Raw genomic sequence first — 23,261 nt, forward strand, 5'->3', positions numbered from 1 at the left:
TTTCATCTCCCAGAACTTTGCTTTCTCTGGCATCTGACTTTGCTGGTTGAAATGTATTTACAGGAAAAATAATACTGAAGTTTTTAGAAAACGTTTAGCCAGTTAATGGTCTGAGATGAGAATGACAAAGAACTCGCAATAAAGCTAACATCCCCACTGTACCTGGAATATAGCTGCTTCAGTTCTTGCATTTTTATGTGTTTATGACATATAAGTCATAGAACTAAAGCAAAAACGTCCTTTTAATATTACATGCTGCTACAAAAACAAACAAAGAAACAAAAAACACAAAACAGCAAGTTTATGTGTGTTTTCCTTGGTAACTCTTTGCTCATTTGATTTGAGATGTTGGCAACTAGTTAATGTGATCCAATGAGAAATACATTTATTTGGAAGGCAAAGTGCAAGTCCTTTTTTGTATGTTCTCATCAGGCCCAAGCACAACATGCCAAGAGGATTCATGTGCAAACCAGGGAGTGTGCTTGCAGCAGTGGGATGGATTCAGCTGTGATTGTAGCATGACCTCCTTTAGCGGACCATTATGCAATGACCGTAAGTACACTAAAATGTGCTGATCTGAAAGCTCTAGAGCTCTAAGGCAATATTTGAAGGAAGTGTCTTTAGCTTTATAATACTTTAATATATGATGTTTAAATGGACTGGCAAACCTTGTGAAAATCTGTAAGGCTTGTGTGAAGAACATAGCTAAAATATACAGTTTAAAATTTGGGCAATGTTCTGTATGGAACACTGACAGAATTTGGTTTTATTATACTTGATTGTGTGTCTAATATACTGATGGTTACCTTTTTGAAATAAGCCCTTTCTTGCATAAACGTTACAAATATATTTTATTTTCTGACTGAAAAAAAAAACAAACAAAAAAAACAACTTTTTATTATCTTAAGCTATATTGCAATTTTCTTGCATTATATCATGAGGGCTGTAATTACTGTGAAACAGTTGACAAGGCTTATTATCTCCCTTTGTTGATTTCTTTAGGTGACACACTAAGCATTCCAATAATAAAAGCATGCTGAGTATTTTAGTTCTTTTAAATTTCATCTCAATAAAACTACATAATGTACACCAACCATCTGGTCTTTCAGGAAAATCTTAAATGTGTCATAAATAAGGTCCTGATTCACCAATGTCATAATCTAGTTTTATTCCAATCTAGTTTTACTGATCAAAATAGAATTATGCAGAGCTGAAAGTGGAGCAATAATGCAAGAGCCATGATGGTCCATGGTAACTAGTTAAAGAAAACTAACGATTTTTCTTTTTAATGCAGGTCATTTGAAATATCCTTATGCTACATGTATTTGTATCCATATGAAAAGGGAATGTCTTTAAGTGTAGGCATTTTTATTTGTATACATGTCTCCAAATGAATGTCTGATGATAGGAAGTGTTTGTATAACTATCTATTCAAGCATTTTGCATTTCTGTGTCTTGTTCTGATTCTCCAGTCTCCAGCAAGGTGCATCTTTGTGGTCAAACTCTTAAATAAGAAAATAGCTAACATCTCATGAGATTTTGGCTCAAATTATATTCAATAAAAGGCTAAAAAATTAGTTACATGCAAAAGCTGAAAAAAAAAATGATTCTCATGCAAGTTCCACTTTTCTACTCTTGATCACCTTTTAAAAACTACAGGAAAGACATGTCACTCTGTTTCTTTATAATTGAAAATCTATATTTATAATTGATAAAATCTATATTTATAATTGATAATCTGTTTCTTTATAAATGAAAAAACTTTAGAAAATTTGACCAAAGTTTTGTGTTTATTGGGTTTGCACTTCCAATAATATAATTAGTTATACTTCTAAGCATGTATTTATAAAGATTTTAGTGTCCTATCTAATACAGTAGAAAAATTGTGCTTCTATTTTTAAAATGTCATTATTTCTGTTTTTTTTTTTTTGTGACCTCTGATTTCTTTCAAAAGTAACTAAAAGCTATGAATAAGAAATTGTATATTTCACATCTAGCAATGCAAAAACTCTGTTTATAAGTTTGTGTTAATAGTAACTGATGTCTGAACCTGGAATACTGTGTAATTATTTTTTTTTTTTTCAAGAAATTTAAGAACTTACATAAGAAAGATAAATATTCACCTGTCAGTGAAGGCTCATTCATACAGTAATGTGGATGACACTGTACACTATCAGATAACTTTCAGTATACTATTTTTGATGCTGGTAGAGGAGTATCTTTAGCACATGACTGCAAAAGAAAAAAAAAAAACGTTACTTTTTGTTTCCCCCAAAGTAATTTTGTAATGTTCTGTCACAAACATGAAATATAAATTTATCCTAGATATGGATGCTTTGTGCATCCTAGATCCATTATCCTAGATATGGATGCAGGGTCTGGTAACTGTAATTCATCTATCTTCTGCTTTATCTTGGCTCCTTAGATTAGTTTACATTCCAAAAGTCTACCAAGCAAATCTAATGAGAGAGATTTTTTTTTGTAATTATATATATATATATATACAGGGAGGAAAATGAAGAAAAAATATGTTTTTATAATCTCAATGTCATATGTATGTTCCTAGACTACTCTCTGCTTTGTTTGGGAAGAGTACAATGGAAAGAGCAATGATGAAGTGTTACTACAGTTTTTAGCAAATTGCATAGGCTACAAAACACAGGCTAAAGTTTTACAGCACTGAAGTAAGCCCAATTCCTTTTGCGTCCAGTGAGGTGTTTTCAGTGACAGGTCTGGAGTAGTAGTACCTGCTTGCTGCTGAAAAACACAGCCCCTTGTGAACAATTGAAGGATGTTCCTCAGCAGTGACACAATTCCATTGCCAATCATGCATGGAGCAACGTTAATTGACAGACACTGAAACCTAACCCAGTATTGTTACAGCAATACAGTATTCTTACATAGACAGACTGCCTTTACATTTGTTTGTACCAATTTATATTTTTAGGCTTATGTAAAATGGACTATTAGTGACATCAAAATATTATAGGTGTTGATTTTGTTTTAACAGAAGAAAAATTGACCGTTTAAAAATAAGTGTCACATATCATAAAAGAAATAGTTAAAATGTAACTGGCTTATGGAGAATTGCATCCTCCTGTATCGAGTGTCCATGTCTGGATGCTGGCAGCAGGTGACTCTATCAGGAAAGGTTGGGCCTGCCCCCTGCCAGACATGGCTGGTTCCAGCCGGTTCCAGCCACTTCCAGCAGACTCACCACAAGGCACAGCCCAGCACCTCAGCCACACTATGGCACCTCTGGGAAAACATAAATAGAATGGGCAAAAACACTGGACAGGAGGAGAGAATGAAAAGAGAAACAGCAGAGGCAACACCACCATCAGAGCAAGGGGAATGAGCAAGCGTTTGGGTGGGAGTTTGGTCTTCATCCAGTGTTAATCCACCATTCCTCCCCGTTATTTTGTTCCACCAGTTCTTAGTGAATGTATTAGAGTAGAAATTTCAGAGTGACAAAATGGCTGAAAGAAAAGGGAACCTGTGGAGATAGTATAGTTTAGCCCTTCTGCACAGAGCAGGGTCAGCTGGAGCAGGGTGTTCAGGGTTGTGTCCGTCTGGGTTTTCAGTATCTCTGAGGATGCATCTTCACAACCTCTCTGGACAACCTGTGCCAGTGCTCAGGCACCCACACAGTAGAAAACTGTTGCTTATATATAAAATGAGATTTCATGTACTTCAGTTTGTGACCTTTGCCTCTTGTCCTGTCACTTTCACCATCAAAGAGAACAGCCTGGCTCTGTCTTCTTTACTACCACCCATCAGGTATCTATAAATCACAGAATCATAGAATATCCTGAGGTGGAAGGGACCCACAAGGATCATTGAGTCCAACTCGTGGCTTCACACAGGGCTATGTAAAAATTAAACCATATGTCTGAGAGTACTGTCCGAACACTTCCTGAACTCTGGCAGGCTTGTTGCCCTGGGGAATCTGTTCTGACCAACCTCTTGGTGAAGAACCTTTTCCTAATATCCAGTCTGAACCTCTCTTGACACAGCTTCATGCCATTCCTTCAGGTCCTATCACTGTCACTAGAGAGAAGAGGATCAGCACCTGCCCCTCCACTCTCCTCATGTGGAAGCTATAGATCATCATGAGGTCTCCTCTCAGTCTCCTCTTCTCTGACATCAACAAAGCAAGTTGATACCTCAGCTGTTCTTCATCTTCCCCTCTGAACCTTTCACATTTTTTTTTCCCTTTGGACACTCTGTATTGTGGTGTGGTGCCCAGAACTGGACACAATACTCAAGGTGAGGCTGCACCAGCACAAAGCAGAATGGGACAATCCCTTCCCTCTACCAGCTAGCAATGCTATGCTTGATGCACCCCAAGGTATGGTTGGCCCTTTTGTCTGCCAGGGCACATTCAACTGGCTCACATTCAACTTGCTGTCAACCAGAACCACCACCCTTTCCATGGGGCTGCTTTTCAGCCTCTCATCCCCCACTCTGTAGATATAGTCAGGCTTGCCCTGCCCAAGGTGCAGAATTGGTTACTTGTTCTTGTTAAATTTCACATGGTTGGTGAATGCCCAGCCCTCTATTTCGTAAAGATCTCTGTGAAAGGCCTCTCTACCCATGAGGGAGTCAACAGTGCCTCTTAACTTAGTATCATCTGCAAAATTGCTTAGTATTCATTCAAGGCCTGCGTCCAGATCATCTGTAAAAACATTAAAGAGAACTGGCCCTAAAATGGAGTCCTGAGGAACCCCACTAGTGACTGGACACAAGCCTGATGTAACTCCATTTATTATAACTATTTGGGCTTTACCAATCAGCTGATTGATCACCCATCCTATTATTGATCACACATCCTATTATCTAACTGTATGCTGGACGTTTTGTCCAAAAGGATACTGTGAGAAACAGTATTGAAAACTGCTGAGATCCAAAAAGATTACATCAGCAGGCTTCTCTTGGTCAGCTAGACATTAAGGGAAATTTAGTTAAACAGGACTTTTCCTTCATGAACCCGTGGTTCTCTGTGAATTATGACTGAACTGTCTTCCAAGTGTTTTTCAATAACTCCCAGAATAATCTTCTCCATAAATTTGCCAGGCACTGAAGAGAGACCAATAGCCCTGTAATTACCAGAGTCTTCTTTCTTGCCCTTCTTGAAAACTGGGACAACATTTATGATCACCCAGTCACCTGGGACCTCTTCATATTCCCAAGACTGTTGAAAAATAATTGAGAGAGGTTTCACAATGACATCAACCATCTCAGCACCCTGGGATGAATCCTCCATAGACTTATGTGCAATCCACAGACCTGTGTGCATCCAGGTTGCACAACAATTCATGTACAACCTCACAGTTAGCTGGGAGGTCATTGTTTCTACAATTACCTTCCTGCTACTCAGGGCTGTAATGCTCCCAGGGCACATCATTGGTGTTAAACACTGGTGAGGAAGGCATCAAATGTCTCTGCTTTGTCTATTTATGAGGTGACCATCCTCATCAAGTAACAGACCCATGTTGTCTCAATGTTATCTCTGTTGCCTTGTCCACACTGCCTATCCCTCCTGAAAACATTCTTCCTCATCCATCACAGGAGGCTGTTGGCCTTCTTTGCTGCAAGGGAATCTTGCTGACTCATGTTCAACTTGGTATCCACTAGAACACACAGATCCTTTCCTGCAAGGACTTGGCATTTTTGGTTGTTTCATGTGTTTCCCGTTAGCTCACCTCTCCAGCCTGTTGGTGTCCCTCTGAATGGAAGCACATGCACCTGGTCTATCAGCCACTCCTCCCAGTTTTTCATTGTCTTCAATTTGCATAAACATGCTTAAATTTACTTCCTGAGGTAAGCTGAGACTTTCAGCATGTTTCTGAGAGTAACTGCAGTGCACAAAGGTTTGACAAGCATATCGTTCCTGGGCTGTCACAACGTAAGTGTTTCATATGTATCATTCTCATCTTTCTTTTTGAAGTTTGGAGGAAATAATAAAATAAATAATTACTTGAAAATTGTTATAATATATTTTATTGATATAGAGTGTAAGAAGTATCTTTAATCTGGTCTACAACAGCGAATTATTATTCTGCTGCTGCTCACTATTCTAAGTGAAAATGTGCCAAGCTTAAAATTAAGACTTAAAAGTTCACTCAAAATATGCTGTATGTGAACTAGGTTGTTTATTATTTTTTTTTTCCAATCCAAAAGTGTTGTCTGTGTGTCAGCTAGAGAGGAGAAGTTCATGGCATTTACTCCTGCAGAAAATGACCTGGGCTAGCAAGGGTAAGATTATAGCTTTACAGCTGTATTTGGGAATGGACACAGTTTAATCCAGAAAAGTTTCTATTGGTTTTAATTCTCAGTACTTCACTACAGTGAATGCAGAGTGCCTGTAGACTGTAAGCCTTTATGGTGACGCAGGTAGAAACATTCTGTGTGATGTCATTTCTTAGAAACATTCTGTGTGATGTCATTTCTTAAGTACTAAAACAAGGCAGGGTAAGTTTTGATCCCAAGACGTCATGTTGATTATCATTTTTTCTTTTGATTTGACATGACAGTTAGAGGTTTGGAGCAACAGTGTTCTTTAGATGTGATAGACAGAAGTGTTGTAAGTGCAAAGGAAGCCAGTAGCAGATCTTCTTACAAGATAGCATTATGTAGAAAACTGTACTAAAAGGAAGATTAATGACTGTTCTTACAAATGGATGACCGCATGCAACTCCTCTGAGAAAGTGCATCATAAATGTTATAAATATTTTTAATAGCAGGTTATTAGATGAGAGCTGTCCTCCCAGAGTATTCATTTTTTTCATAAAAGTGAGGTTGAATATGATTCTGGCAAAACAAAAACTATAAGAGATTGTCTGCTGTCTCCAAGTTTACATGTGTGTTTTACTCACACAGTCTTTACGTATAACCATATTAGTGAACGTAATGCCATGTTTGTGGAAACAAATACTGCTATTATGGCATGGAAAATAGCAGACATAATAACATTGTCACATTACATTACTATAGAAATGTTCTGTGCCAAATTACAGGGCAATGTCAACACTGTCTGTTACCATAAGGGAATAATGTATTGGTGTTGTATTTGTGATGGTATAGCTAACACTGTGTCAACACTTCCATTAAAATCTATTTCTGAAGAGTTAGAACTTCACCATGAAGTCTCTTCTGACTAGGAATTTGACATTTTCAACCGCTGTGAGTAATGAAACTTAAAAAAAAAAAAAAAATATATAAAATAAAATGTACAGCCAGCATGGGTTTGTGAAGGGTAGGTCCTGCCTAACTAACCTGATTTCCTTTTATGATAAGATCACCCGTATGGTGGACCAAGGGAAACCAGCTGATGTGATTTTTTTGGACTTCAGCAAGGCTTTTGACATGGTTTCCCATAGGATCCTACTGGACAAAATGTCCACCATACAGCTAAATAAAAACATCATACGATGGGTGAACAATTGGCTAACGGGCAGGGCCCAAAGGGTTATGGTAAATGGGGCTGCGTCAGGCTGGCGGGCGGTCACCAGTGGGGTCCCTCAAGGCTCCATTTTAGGGCCGGTACTTTTCAATATTTTTATAAATGATCTGGATGTAGGAATAGAAGGTATTTTGAGCAAGTTTGCTGATGACACCAAACTTGGAGGAGTTGTGGACTCGAATGAGGGTGGAAAGGCCTTGCAGAGGGATCTGGATAGGTTGGAGAGCTGGGCGATCACCAACCGCATGAAGTTCAATAAGAGCAAGTGCCGGGTCCTGCACCTGGGACGGGGAAACCCTGGCTGCACATACAGACTGGGCGATGAGACGCTGGAGAGCAGCCTAGAAGAGAGGGATCTGGGGGTCGTGGTAGACAGCAAGTTGAATATGAGCCAGCAGTGTGCCCTGGCAGCCAGGAGGGCCAACCGTGTCCTGGGGTGCATCAAGCACGGCATCGCTAGTAGGTCAAGGGAGGTGATTGTCCCGCTCTACTCTGCGCTGGTGCGGCCTCACCTCGAGTACTGTGTGCAGTTCTGGGCACCACAGTATAAAAAGGACATGAAACTGTTGGAGAGTGTCCAGAGGAGGGCTACAAAGATGGTGAAAGGCCTGGAGGGGAAGACGTACAAAGAACGGCTGAGGTCACTGGGCCTGTTCAGCCTGGAGAAGAGGAGGCTGAGGGGAGACCTCATCACAGTCTACAACTTCCTCGTAAGGGGGTGTCGAGAGGCAGGAGACCTTTTCTCCATTAACACCAGTGACAGGACCCGCGGGAACGGGGTTAAGCTGAGGCAGGGGAAATTTAGGCTTGACATCAGGAGGGGGTTCTTCACAGAGAGGGTGTTTGCACACTGGAACAGGCTCCCCAGGGAAGTGGTCACTGGACCGAGCCTGTCTGAATTTAAGAAGAGATTGGACTGTGCACTTAGTCACATGGTCTGAACTTTTGGGTAGACCTGTGCGGTGTCAAGAGTTGGACTTGATGATCCTTAAGGGTCCCTTCCAACTCAGGATATTCTATGATTCTATATAAAAAAAAAAAAAAAATCCTATTTTATTTTGACTTCTCTTTTACCAGGAAAAATCAAAAGCTCTCATTTAAATGGTAAGCTGTGTTGAAATTACAAGTTCATATAAAGCTTTTTTTTATATATATTTTGATTGCATTATAGAGATGCTGCTTTTCAGCTAAAGATATATCTGTAACAATGGTTAGATTTTATTACAAACGTGGGAAAGGAATTTGAAGGAGACCTACTACGACAAGATGAAATCTATTTGCTGAAGTTGTACAAAAGCATATTTGCGAAGAGGCTGGCCAACCTGATAATAAGAGAACCAGAACGCTGAATAGAGTAAAATGGAGAAGACAACCCACAATAAAGTGAGGAAGTAGTAGACTGGTTTGACAAGCAAAAGGTTGCAGGTTGATAAGGACAAGAAGGACCTGAAAATCAACATGCCAGGGTTGAAAGCAGTCCACCCCAAGCGCATAACACACACACAAAAAAGAAATGTCAAGAGGACAGCATGACTGGGGGAAACTTTAACTTTTTTTTTGTTTCTGGGAAATGAGTGGGTGCTGCTCTAATATGCCTGTACTGTCATGTACACAGCATGAGTAAAAGGAGTTGGGTATCTTTGTGCAGGAATGGAGCTCTGCCCAGGGACAAGTGGAAAGCTAGTTGAGGTCTTAAGGGTTAGGGTTAGAGGGCAGACCAAAGCTGGAGATGTAGTGGTGGGTATCTGCTACATATGAAGAAGGAGAAATAGATGAGGCCTTGTTCAGAAAAGTTTGAGAAGCCTCATGCTCACAGATCTGATACTCCATAGGTTCCATAAGAACTGGTTGTTCTTCAGGGATCTTCACTTCCTCCACAATTAACCCTGATGCACAGGAAATTAAGCAAATGTGGCAGAAGGCAGGAGGAGATCCTGACAATACTCAGATATTAAAAGGCAGTGTGCAAGAGGTACATGCAGGGCCAGGTGGCACAGGAAGAATATAGTAACACTGTCCATGCATGCAGGAATGTGTCTAGGAAAACCAAATTCTAGGAGAACCTGTCTGGCAAGAGGCCAACAGGAAAAGCTCCTGTCAGCAGTGAAGGAAAGAGTGGGAAAATGTAGGCCCACCACTGAATAAGGTGAAGGAACCTCATGGCAAGTGATATGTAAGAGACTGATACTCAGCACCTTCTTTGCCTTGGTCTTTACTGGTAAGACTGGACTTTTAGCACTTTCAGCACTCCCAGTTATCTGAGAGCAGACATAGTCTGGAGCAAGACATACCTGGGTGGAGGAAGATCAGGTCAGGGAACATTTAAACCAAGTGGACATGCACAAGTATATGGCACCAAATGGGACACATCCTTGTGTGCCACTGGTCATTGTGAATTTGCTCTTGATTACCTTTGAAAGCTCATGGCTGCTGGGGGGCTGTTCCAGAGAACTGGAGAAAAAGGAAATAGTTCCCCTGTCTTCAAGAAGGAGAAAATTACAGACTGATCAGGCTAGCCTCACTCCCTAGAAATATGATCGAGAATATCCATCTAGAAGCTGTTTCCAAACATATTAGGGGCAAGAAGGCAAGTAGGAGTAGTCAGTATGGACTTACAAAGGATAAATCAGGTATGGTTGTATGACAGTGGATTCATTATTTAAATATTTGTCATTTTCTTGCTTAGCAGACATCTTTGTACTGATTTGAAAGCATGTTGAACATTCAAAATTGGGATTGAAGCAGGTATCTTTCCAGAAAATCAAATAGTAATTATCTCAGATTGAGCATACCAAACCGTAGATACTCTTGGCTGTTATTGAGGATAGACCAAGAACTTCCTTGTGTCATAGGACATTTAAAAAAACACATAGTTAAAAGTTTGAGAGATTTGGATATTAGAGTATTTGGCATTATACAAATTCCAGAAGGGATTGAATAATTCTCTTTTCTGTGTAGTGTTTGGAGAGTGCATTAAGTAATATTGAGTTTATAATTTGAACTACACAAAACAAACAAACAAAAAAAAACACAACCACATATTGGGTCAGCAATTCAACTTTTGCAATAAGTGAGCAGCTCTATAAACACCAGTCTTCCCTGCAGAACTCTGATCAGAACAGGTGAATTTTTGCACTGAATGAGGCAAGAGCCTTATACTATGTGAACATGCAATTAGCAATTATGTCCGTAGCCAAGGAGGGGTAATTAAATATTTTACATAGAAATGTACAGGTGGCTTTCCCTAGGTTTTTAGTACTTTATGCTTGAAATTTAACATCGTTTGTATATACATACTCACACACTGAAAAAGAATATTTATTATTTTCACTTAGCCATGCAGCTAGCTTTTTACAGTCTCCTGATCATATGGTGTTGACATTGGATAGTCATTCTCCTCTCACAATGTCATTCTTCTTCTGAAATGCAAATTTTAGGGTGATATTCACATAATCCCTTTTACATATCACTCTGGTGTTACCCAAATGATGTATTTAAATCCTTTTGCCACATCTATTTCTTTCACATTTATTAATTGATTTAGCTGTTCAGGATATTGCATCTTTTGGACCTTTTGACACCTAGATTGTAGGGTCATTCTTAATGCTACTTTTATGAGAAGGATATGAACAAAATTAAGAAATTTAATTAAACCAGTGACCAAAACCTAAACTAACTATATGAACCACTTCATAGTGCTTTCCAAAATAATAATTTTCTGGCTAAGTCTGCAGTTGCTAGCTAGCAATAAACATATAACCTGTTATTAAAAAAGGGATGGGAAATTCCTCTGAGTAATTTACAACACATTTGATTTCCATTTCCAGGGGCTGAGAATTAAAAATTTGTCCCTCATAACATACCAGTCTAAATACTTCATATGATTATTTTGCTGTGGAGGCTTACAGTACACAGGAGAAATAAAGATAGCTGCACAGAAAATTACAGTGTAGGACAAGCTTCTGGAATGATCTGTTTGAAGAAATCTCAATTTGTTCAGTTTATTTTATCCAATCTCTCTCTATAATGAATATTTGGATTTTTTGGTGACAAACATCAGTGGCCTAATTTGTAAAAACGTCAAAGGAAGGAGGATTTCACACAAGCAGTCTTGAAAATGCAGAAATGTTGAGGTGTTTAGGAGAATTAGAAAAACTGTTAAAAGAACAAGGAAGGCAAGGAGTGCTACCTGGGAACCATGGCTGTGGAACAAGATTTTTAATATATGTCCAGTCTATCAATTATGTAAGTTAACAGGCATGCTTTTCTTGACAGTTTGAAAACAATCTTTAGAATTTTTCTTTATATAAAAAAAATCTGGACAAGTCAAATGACCTATCCATATCTAAAATAGTTAAGAAATTTCCAGGTTCCTTAAAATAAATATATATATATATATTTTTTTTTAAGGAGGAAAGAAAGAAAAAAAAAGATTGATAGTGATTGTTGAAACTCATATATGTGAGAATATTTCTAATGAACAGTAACAAGGAAAGCTTCAAGTGGGATAACATGACACAAAGGAAACCAAAATGAAACTCAAGGTAGCCGGAATAAATTTTTATAGCTGTGCTTGTAGCTCAGATAGAAGCAATTATGCAACACTTCTGGCCTACTCAGAGGTATTTTCTATTTCTCAATATTAAAAATGGAACATAGTGTCAGAAAATTGCAAACTTCTCTTTGCCTCTGGAGGAATCAAGGGAGTAATTAAATTGAATTTTGGTATGTCAATAATATCTTTCTCTTATTAATGGAGTAATGATTTTGTAAATCAAATTGTAGATGTGTTTCCAGTGTCATAAAGGTGAAAATAATTAAAGGGTAATTAAATATATTCTCATGGAATGAAAATTGTTCTGCTGGGTATTGTTAGATTCCTTTCTCTTGAACTTTCAATTATTACAATTTAATAGCATGCTATGTACAATCCAGTCTGAACTTTGGAATCTGTTGCAAAAGCTATTCACATTATAGCCATTCACATTATAGCATAGTGGATAAATATTGTCACTGTTCTTTCTCATAGATTTCTCTGAAAAAAGATACTAATACAGTCTTACAAACTGCAACATTTCAACGATATCATGTATTAATATCAATTGTAGGTAACTAGTAGTTTTCTGAGCAAGATTAACTGTTATTGGCGCAACTGCAGCAGAAGTTTTACCTCCATAATAGTGCCAGTCATTCCTCTCCAACAAGCCCCCCAGAAAATAACAATGAGTAAGTGCTATTTTTTTTTTATTTTTTTAATAAATGAGAGCTGCAAGGATCACAAATGGTAGGAATGAAGAAAAAGCTTTCCCAAGCTGTCTTTTCTATAACCCATAGTATGAAAAGACCACGAAGTACATACAGGGAGTTTGGTAATATATACCTATTTTATGTGTAAGATATATAAGTACAATAACACAATGATGGGTGACACTTTAGAAAGGCAAAATTATTCAGTCTTTTCTGAAGTCTGTACAACTGGACTCGGGTTACTAAGGCAACCTGATCTTCCCCAGCATGTGTTCTTACTTGACAGATAGGTAGGTTAGATTCTAAGTAAAAACATACATATAAGGAAAACCTGTACTCATTTAAAACAAACAAACAAAAAATGCTCTTTGGAGTCTTCTGTTTTCATTTTTGTCAGCTACTGTAGAAAACCAAGGCAAAAAATATATATATTTTTTATTAAAAAAAATAAAAATAAAATACCTGAATCTTATTTGGATAAATCAAGGTGTTCTGGAGTCCAGATTAATGATCTGTGCAATTCCTCAGCAGCAGAGAATGGAAAAATGCACTTGCTTAATGCAGGGCAAAAAGAAAGATAATTCAGACATTTTTGTAGTTTTCATGCTTTTATTCTCTTCCCATGAGACAGGATGGATATTGTACCTGGTTTTGATCACTTATTACTGGTGATTAGATGGAGCTGGCAGGCCAATCTGAATGAAATTTCAATATTCTTCCTAGCACATACATCCATAAACATGCTTGTTCTCTCTTAATATCACATGTGATCTTTAAGATCCTTCAATGTCTCATTTTGACTGAAGCTTACGAATCTTGTACACTGGTGTTTCTTTAAAAGTCTTTGTAGCCATGTTCTACTTAGGTATTTCAGGAAATTTTGAAAGAAGGTTTAATAGCTATGAAAAATAGTGTTGGGAGCATCATATTTATGGGTAAAGGAATTTTATCAAGTTTTAGTTTCTGCTGGATTAATGAAGCCATCCAAAATACAGTCCCAGCCTGAGGAAAACTGTTCCATGTTGAAAGTGGTCAATGTTCAGCTCTGGTTCTGACAAGCTGGATTTGAAGAAAATAAGGTGAAGAACATCTAATGTTCATGAAGCTCATGCCCCAAAAGACAATTTAAAGACTGTATTAAGGAAGTTTGTTCATTTGTTGCTAATTCTGGAGGAGTGTTCATGCAGCTAAGCTTTATGCTATCACTCCTTGTAATGAAGGCATACTTCCAACTGAAAACACATACAAAGAAGCACATCATTTCACTGTAAGCATCCACACACTAAAAAGCACTTAAAATGCATGACATGCAGTATTCAATGTCAAAAAGCATTAATATTTACAGATACCATTTGCAAATCATCATAAGCTCTGAGTCTGTTGTACTGTATAAGGAAGTCTTGTCTGTAGGGTGTGGTGTTCTAAAATTCTCTGCCTTTTAAACAGTGAAAATCTTCAGGAAAAAAAAATCTGGTAAAATCAGTGGGCTGATGCTTGGGTTATGTAAAATAGTTTACAGAGAGACCAGAGTACCTTGAATTTGGGAACTTAATGACACTCAGAAGTATTAGCTGTGGAGGACCACTACCTCTTTTCCAGAAATCCTAAAAGTAGAAGATGATGTTGCTCAGTCCCTCTAAAAAGCAGGTTTTTGGTCACTTGTATGATACAATTGCAGCGTGCTGGGTACAAAAGGTATGCATATGCTTTCTAAAATAGGACAAGAGCAGATGCTTGCTACCAGCAAACTGGAATTTAGTTACAATTACAATCTCAAATCATGAGTTCAGTGAGCAATTTCAATATGTTGAAATCCAAAGTGACCACATGTGGCCATAAAAAGAATTTTCCCTGTCCCCCTACTGTTAAACAGAAATATGTGTTCGAGTTTTTGAAATAGTTCGAAATACTTCCTTCTCTGTGTTTTTGCCTCTTTTAATCCTATCTTCTGGATGTTAGCCTGGGCTCAGGTTGATTACTTTTATAGATTTTCTTCTGGTCCAGTGGTAATTATAGGTTGGCTTTCCTGCCTGGTCAAAAAATTCATCAGGAAGTTGATTTTAATCACTGATTTTGTAAGTGGCAGATGGTCATATCTTTGCTCATGTTAGTTTGTTTGCTTAAATACCGTGTTACTTGGTGCTTACAGAACATACCCTTTTCTTTTAATTTCGCAAATTTTAATTGTAGCTGCTGTCACATATCTAAACAGGTTTGTGGCCGGCTCATATGCCCGGTTTTGACTTTGGACCAGAAGTCTCCTGCAGAGAATCAGGAAGACCACAATGTTTTGTCACATCACAAGAAGCTGAAGGGCCTCTTCTGTCTTTCTCTGTTCCCCATGTTGTAGAATTATCCTTGTAATTAAAGTCCCCCGTCCTCTTTCTCCTTCAAGTAATTGAATGTCACTCTCCTGCCCCATAAATCAATTTTAGGATTGTCTTGTTTCTGTGTGTATTAAACAGAAAAGACTTTCATAGATGCAGTGAATATAGTATATTTGGAATGCAAGGGACATATATAGGATATGCACAGACCAGCTGTACAGCATATAAACAACAGTTACTCAGAATTTTTGAAAAACATCAGAACCCCTGCACAAATATACTTGTATTCTGCATGAGCAGCAAACTGGACACGTTTTAAATAAGTCAGATTTACTATGCATGAAGAAAGCCATGTGTATAGCTATTACACAGAGGTTTCTAGGCTGCTCAGGAGTGTCCGTCTCAACACACATCTACTAAAGATCCAATATGCATATGAGTAATGGACAAGTTTGGGATTCAGAATCTCAAAATCAGAAGAAAAAAAATGTTTAAGAGGCCACTTACTTTTTACTTAGATCTGTTTGGTAAACTTCTCCCATGTTTTCTTTGGCCAAGTTCTGTCATAACCTTGAGTTCCATTCTTTACTGTTTTATTCAGTCCTTCTTATTATTATTTTATTTTGTCTGCTACAAGAATGGGGACACATTTTAATAGCCTTCATTCAGTAATCCCTGAGGGGAAGTCTTTGTGGCAGAAAAATATTCATAATGATAGTATCTCTGTAATTGAAAGCACAACCAGGAATAAACAAAAAAATGTTTCCAAATTGGCTGCACAAGTAGTGGAGTGTCAGATCAAGTTCGAATACTTTCAGAACAGAGTGGATTTTACTTCTGTATAACAAAGGCCTGAAAATTACTAAAAATCACAATTCTGGGAAGATTTTGCTGAACAAACATAATCCTATTTCCCCCAGAAATTCTACCCCAAAGCTTTTATCTTTCTAGCCTCTACTTGCTACCAATGTGCATTACTACTGATATTTAATCTGAACAACTTAATGCAGCTTTACTGGGATGACAGCCAGCTTCAAAGAAAGCATTCCATCTCTAACCCCAACAAATGCGCAGGGACAAGAGATAATACTTTCACTGAAGATTAACCTTTTCCTGTGGATGATACAGTATGACAGAAAACAGGGAAAAGCTTATGGTACCAGTTAATAAGCCTATAATAGAAATGCATTGCATTGTAGTTTCAGATATTGAGAAAGGGTATTTTTCATAATTTCATTATTTCTGCACCAGGCTGTTTTTTGTTGTGGTTTCCGTTTTTGAGCCTGTTGACCAAAAGATAGATAAGTCTTTGAAGGAATTCCTCCAGCTTGCTTCTTAGCCCCATTCTCTAGGAATTTCAGAATTAAGAAAGGAATGAAATTATGTAATATTTACAAAGATATAAAAAAAAAAAAAAATGCTGAATTTATTTTTTTGGAAAATGTCAGGTTTGAAAGTCAAAACTGAATGGTCTTCTCTATATTTAGAGCAGGAACAGCATCCTTAGTGGCAAAATAAAATTCTCACAACTCCCTGCTAATGTACATAGAAACTTTTTTTTTTTTTTTTTTTTTTTTCCAGAATTTGCTTAGGTGACAGAAGGTGATTGCAGACACCTTCCAGGCTACCTGTCCTTGCTTCGCCCTCTGTAGGCCTCCTTTTTCTGCTTGAGTTTGGCCTGGAGCTCCTTATTAATCCATGCAGGCCTCCTGGTATTTTTGTCTTACTTCTCCTTTGTTGGGGTGCCTCGCTCTTGAGCTTGGAGGAGGGTATCCTTGATATCAACCAACTTTCTTGGGCCCCCAGGGCTTTGTCCTATGGTACTCTGCCAAGCAGATGGCTGAAGAGGCCAAAGTCTGCTCTGCAAAAGTAGCAAGCTTTTGTAGCAGAGTAACAAGCTTGCTGTGCTCCCTCCTTGCTCCCTCCCCTCAGGATCCTGAACTGCACTATTTTTTGGTCACAGGTATGTAGTACGTTACCAGTATTGGTGGATTTCTATGTTATACAGAAACTTGAAATTGAAACTTCTATGTTATATAGAAACTTTCAATACACTTGAAAGTGTAGGAAGGAAAGAAAGTGTACAAGGATGTAGAAGACAATAGGGAATGGTAACCTGGCATATAAGTGTTTTGGGCCTTCTTCTGGGCAATACCAGTTAGTTTGGAGTAGAGTTCTAAGTGATTTTAATTTGTAAATGGGTGGGGAGCTACCAATTTGTAATAATAGAAGGCATTGGGAAGAAGCTGCATAGGATTTTTTTTTTCCTGCTTCTTTATGGATGGAAACTGCTGAAAAAATATAGATTCAATGATGAAGTTTAATGGGAGTTTTCACATTGCAGATGTTCTGTTTTCTAAGCAGTTATGTGTAAATGCAGACATTTTATTAGATGTATTTGTCTAGCTGGGAAAAGCCTTCATCTTTCTGGGCTGGGCAAGTAGAAAAGAGAAAGGAAGTACAGAAGACAGCTCAGGGGTCACTGAAGGCCTTCAATATTTAACCTTCATTTGCTTTTTGATCCAATAATTCTTTATTGTTATGTGGAAGTACATGGTTTAGCTCTCTCAAGTTGAGAGGTGATATCAATCCTTTAATAATGACCTTTGTTTTATACTAACAATAAACAAAGGGGAATCATGGTAATCCACTCCACTGTGTTATTACAAGTCATTGCACATTGCTCATTCTTTTTAGTGTAAATCTCATTATATTAATAAAATTATTGAAGTTTTTTTTTTTTTTTTTTTAAAAAAAAGCATTTCTGAATTTTGCAGAAAGTATCACAAAATTGTTAGGTATCAGATATCACTCTGTCATAGATAGATGGTAATAAAAACAGTTAATAATCATGAGGAACACACATTCTTGACTAGGCTGTCTCTGTTTTGCCAAGGCTCAGCTTTTTAATATATAAATTATTTAACCTACACTTGTCTTTAGAATATAATTTTTTCATTATGTTCAGTTTAAATCAGTTTAAAAAATGAAATTATTCACAATATTTGTTTCCTTTGCCATCTGTGCTGTAAAACTTGTATTTATTAGTACTCATGTTACATTTAGGTATATAATATGATTTATCTCTTCCCTTAGCTTAGTAAACATTTGGGTAGTAATTTTCTGTAGTTATTTATGACTGGACTTCGGGCTGTTTTCAAGCAGTTCAAGACCTTTATTTTTTTCTTATTGGAGTGGCATAAAAAGGCCTTAGGTCAAAATCCAATGTATCTACAGAGAGACAGTGTAATTACCTTACAAAGACAGAATGTAATGGTACTTTTGGGATGGGAAGTCTCCTCTATGTCCCTAGCCCCCAGGTTAACAAGATAAATGAACAAGAACATGGAAACAAAAAAGGAGATCAAAAGTTTTCTTCTGGCTCTTCCTATATTGACCTGGATAATTGTCAGGATTCTCAGATACTTTGGTGGAGATGTGTTCCCCACTCACTGTCCACAATGGCTTGTATGCCAGCATAGTTAGGATCAGTTTGGGATTCATTCCTATTGGGATGTAAGTGGAAGACATAGAATATTGCAGTATTATATTGAGAAAGTGATAGTCTATCCAGACTATTGTGTTACCCAACAAAGTTAAGAGTGTAACTTTTCAAGGAAAATCTGTCAAACCTTAGAGGATATGTCAGCATTAGCATAACAATGAACAATTGTGTCCACTCCAAACTAGCAGCAATATTTCATATCTCTTTCTGAAAGACATCCAATATACTGTGACATCTGGGACCTGAGTTTGTAGGTGATAGATATGTTACAAAAAGATGATCCTAGCAAAGTATATTATTCAACTCCAGTGTTTATTTTTATGTGCACATTTTTTCTGAAGAGTTATATGGCATCCCAAATTGATATGTTTCTGTAGCATGCTGCCCATTCATATTAACGTTTAAGACAGACATTAATGACTTTATTTATAAGAACATATGTGCCAATTCTGCAGACCCTGAAATAAGCATGCAGTGATGTTGTGGTTATCATGATCATCTCTAAAAGTTGTTTCATTTCAGTGCTGATATTTGCCCTATGTTTATGCTGTGGAATGTCAATTGCAACAATCAGACTGGAAGCAATTTCTTTGATGTTTTTAAAAGTAGGAAATAATTTTTCACCTATCTGAATGCCAGTTTGCTGAGAGTAAATTAAAATGTTCCAGAACTGAGACTGGCAATTATTGCCAATTGTAACTTGAACGGCATGTTTTCAAATTAGTATTCCTAGCAGGGCTTTTTTTCCGTCTTCTTGAAAAATGTACCTCTTGTTTCATTGTATCAGTTTAAATTGGGAGAGATGAATATAGTGATCAATCAAAGGTAGTAAAAAAAAAAAAATAAAAAATCCTCTGATATTATATTTTCTTCATTTATATCTTTTGGAATATTTCCTGATCTGCTTTTCCCTTTGGCATATTTCAATCATCTTCCTTATGGACCAAATTGTACCTTGATTTAAATTATTGATAAAGCTGTCTTAAATTCATTGGGAGCAAGATATAGGCTTTGATAGGCAAGATACATCTTTGTAGCGCGCTGTGGGTACTATCAACACCTATTGAGACTGAGGCCTTCATTGCTCTGATATGCTTAGTTTCCAGGATTGAATGTGCAGAGCCTATGCCTAAATATGGATCTGCTGCGTAGCTGTATAACCAAGGTATGGCATGAGGCCATTATTAAATTTACTTTATGCCTCTGTGGTTCCTGGTAATGCATTCTCTTCTACTGAGAAGACATTGAAACAAGCTCCTCAGGCAAAATATCCATTAAACTTTTTTTCTTTAAAGAAAAAAATCTTCTACTAATCTGCTGCAATTTATATTTGCTTTGTGATTCTGCAGCCAAGCCTGTCAATAGAACTGTGCTAATCACTACGAAGTTAGTGGCTGTATGCATTCAGACATCCTACAAATAATGCTCCATAACTAAAACAGTATTCTAAAAGGGTTTGGTTTTGTTTTTCTCCTGCATGGTTAGAGTCTTGCAGCATGTTATTTTGCTCTCTTTTCCCTCCTTAAAAAATCCTTGAGTATTTTGTCTGATGAAATAACTGTTCTTACAGTGTGCTTTTTTCTTTTATGTAGTGTAGTTTAATGATAGAAAATGGATGTCTCACAGATAAAATTACATACTACATGCTACTGTGTCCTGTCTCAAAGATTTAAGCCCTGTAATCTTTTAAAAATTGATCATTAGTCACTTACCTTCCATAATGTTACTGTTGCCTAAAAATTTGGAAAACAGTTAAATTAAAAGAACAAAAAAAGAGAGAGAAGAAGAAGAGGCAGTAGGTAGCACTTTGTGGGAAGACTATTAAAAATGAATAGGGTGTGTAAAAATGTATCTTATAAAAGGTTTTAAGATCCCAGAAATCCAAGATGGGAAAAGAACTTCTCAACCATTTAAATGTATTGGATCAGTTTTCTATGTTTTGGATATACTGAAGTCTGTGGACCTTGAGGTGTAAACCTTATCACCTCATAAAAAAGCTATAACTCCATTCCAATATTGAATATGCAACTTCTGTTCCATTGTATTCTCTCATTGAAGAAACTGAAACTGAAGTTTGCTCAAGAGTCAGATTTTTTTGGAAGACGTGATGAATCAAGTTAATAACAATAGCTAGCATTTGTTCTCTTTTTTGGCATTTTTGACTGCAAGAATATGCACTATCATGTGCAGTGAACAGTAATACACTGTTCATATAATTCGTATCTTGCTTTTTTCCCAATTGTTTCTAAGTCCTACGAAGGATGCTGAGAGTAACTTGTGGTATCTGAGGACAGGGGAATTTTTTTGAACACTGCTTTTAGCTAGCGAAGTTATTTTCATGAGCCATTCAGAACATGCTCTATTTTACACTATAATCTCATGATTTTTTTTTCTTGTTTTGCATTTCTGCATCATAAATAGTCCAGACACTACCATGATGGATTCACCCATGATCCATCTCATCCACTCTTCACTACTAGCCAGATACCAGGTGCTTCTGATGAGAGCTTGGAGTCTGAGGATTTGAGCTACCTATAGGAAATACTGAAATTTTAAAAATGTATTTACATTTATTCCTGGGTTAGCTTTTGTTTCTTAAGCAATGAAGTATCTAAAGAGCATTACATAATGGAAGGGTTTATAGTCTCATTTATTCTAATTCCATACTGTGTGGTGAGAGCACAGGTGTGTTTTTGCAGTCTTTATCAAAATAATGAGAGATTTCATTCTTTAATACCTGTTTACAACTTCCAGTAATCATGGTTTTTGTCTTCTAATGTAAAAGAAGTTGATGCTTTACTTTAGCTATGTAAGTTCTGGATATTTTAATTAAATGCTGTTTCTGCGTTGTTTAATGCATGTTAGCCCAGAGTACTTTGCATTGAAATTTCATTTCACTTAGAATTCAGTAGATATAATTATCAGGGTACAATTGCAGCCTTAGTAGGCTCTGGTAAGGATGGTGAATTGCTTAGTCTGAAATGATTTGTAAACTTCTGTACATAAAGGTATAACCTGCAAAGATTCTGCTTTTCCCAAATGTAGATTGCCCACTTTGGGAATGCATGTGGTCAGATGCTCTCTGACATATTGCTTTACTGTCCAATTTGTTTGCCTTAGCTTGAGGTATTCCCATGTTAGCTCCAGGTGCCTGTTGTAGACAGCTACAGCATCATTTTAAGTAGGGTTGCATCCCTTTGAAACTTGGTAAATAACCATTTTTGAGAGACATTTCATGTTTTTCAGACAGGACAGCTTGCTTAGCTGGTTAAAAAGAACATAGCATCATGGTTGGAAGGGACCTTAAAGATCATCTTCTTAAAATTTGATCTTAAAGATCAAATCCTTCTGCCATGAGCAGGGACACCTCCCAATAGACCAGGTTGCTCAAAGCCCCATCCAGCCTGGCCTTGAGGGATGGGGCATGCACAACTTCCCTGGGGAACTGTTACAGTGCCTCACCACCCTCAAAGTAATTAATTTCTTCCTTACATCTAATCTAGACCTACCCTCTTCTAGTTTAAAACCATTATTGCTTGTTCTATCACTACAATTCCTGATAAACATGTTTGTATGTCTCTCTAAAAAATGGATTGGAAACAACTGAAAGACTAAAACAGCAGGATTCTGGGAAAGGAACAAAGAGATAACTATATATAGAGTCCCCACCTGGAGAAAAGTAACTTTTGGGGAGGTCAAAAGATGCCACTGCTCTCAGGGAGCCTTCTGTAAACTGAAGGAAGAATATAAATTGAGAAGTGCAGAGAGATCCTCTGATGTGAGGTTACCGAAACCAGCCTTTAACCTTTGTAATTTAAGTCTCATGACCTGTGGAACACTGTCTTGCTGCATGAAGAATGACTGATTTTTTCCTTTCTTCTGTCTTTCCCCTCTTCCACTTAGTTTAAAATAAAAAAATTAAAAAAAAAAAAGAGAGAAAAAAAGAAAACAAAACAGCTAGCCAAGTTACCCACACTCTGCTGCCTTTATTATCAATATCTTTTGGACCTAAGTTTTAAAATTTAAGGTAATAAGTTTGAGAACAACCTAGGAAAGAAGGCGAAGGCACCTGTTTTTAAAAAGATAATGAGTTTTCCTGTCTGGGTGGTTGTTTTTCAGCAGAGACATCAACCAAGTTATTCACCCCAAAAGGTTGTTTCCACAAAAAGAAGCTAACTTTCTTAAAACATGCCACAGACAAATATGCTACAAATTTTACAAAGGGCAATAAATTAGCTTCCAAAGGGCTTCTGACCATGAAAATGCTGAAATAAAGTTATTTGTTCTTGTGGTGTCCCATAGCACTCCATAGGGACAGCACTTGTTGCTCCAATGTCTTTTGGTTTCGTTGTTGCTCTGCTGTTTCAGCTGAGGTTTGGAAGTTGAGAAAACACTTGAATTCACCCATCTGAATGTATTGTTTTAGTAGAAATCTTCTCAGACCTTCTGTGTCTGAAAAAGATATGAAATAGTCAATAGCTCCTAGGTAGCAGATAAAGAAAAAGAAACAATGAATGTGTTTTAGGAGTTGGTATAAAAAATGAGAGGAAAACGTTCATAGGTACCTCAGACTTTAACAGTTCCACAAATGGTACTTGTTGCACAGAGAAAATTGAGGCAGCCAGACATGCAGAAAGCTTTATTCGTGGAGCCTGTGTATCACAACATGCATCAATTTCCATATTACCTTAGAAAAAATCAGGCAGAGACACAGAAA

At 37.3% G+C, this 23,261-nt stretch overlaps 1 protein-coding gene across 21 annotated transcripts in view; it reads left to right on the forward strand.

Annotated features, from left to right (window-relative positions):
- NRXN1 (neurexin 1) overlaps positions 1-23,261 on the forward strand; it is a gene marked incomplete at both ends in the record, with an annotated part of 708,589 nt that overhangs the window by 356,250 nt on the left and 329,078 nt on the right. For all 21 annotated transcript variants that reach the window (XM_084284087.1, XM_084284084.1, XM_084284067.1 and 18 more), the window contains one exon: positions 433-552. In XM_084284087.1, the coding sequence (XP_084140213.1) occupies positions 433-552 (120 nt within the window). The remainder of the gene's footprint in view (positions 1-432; positions 553-23,261) is intronic.

The sequence above is a fragment of the Netta rufina genome, assembly GCF_964035555.1.
Source record: "Netta rufina genome assembly, chromosome: 3".
Classification (NCBI taxonomy): domain Eukaryota; kingdom Metazoa; phylum Chordata; class Aves; order Anseriformes; family Anatidae; genus Netta; species Netta rufina.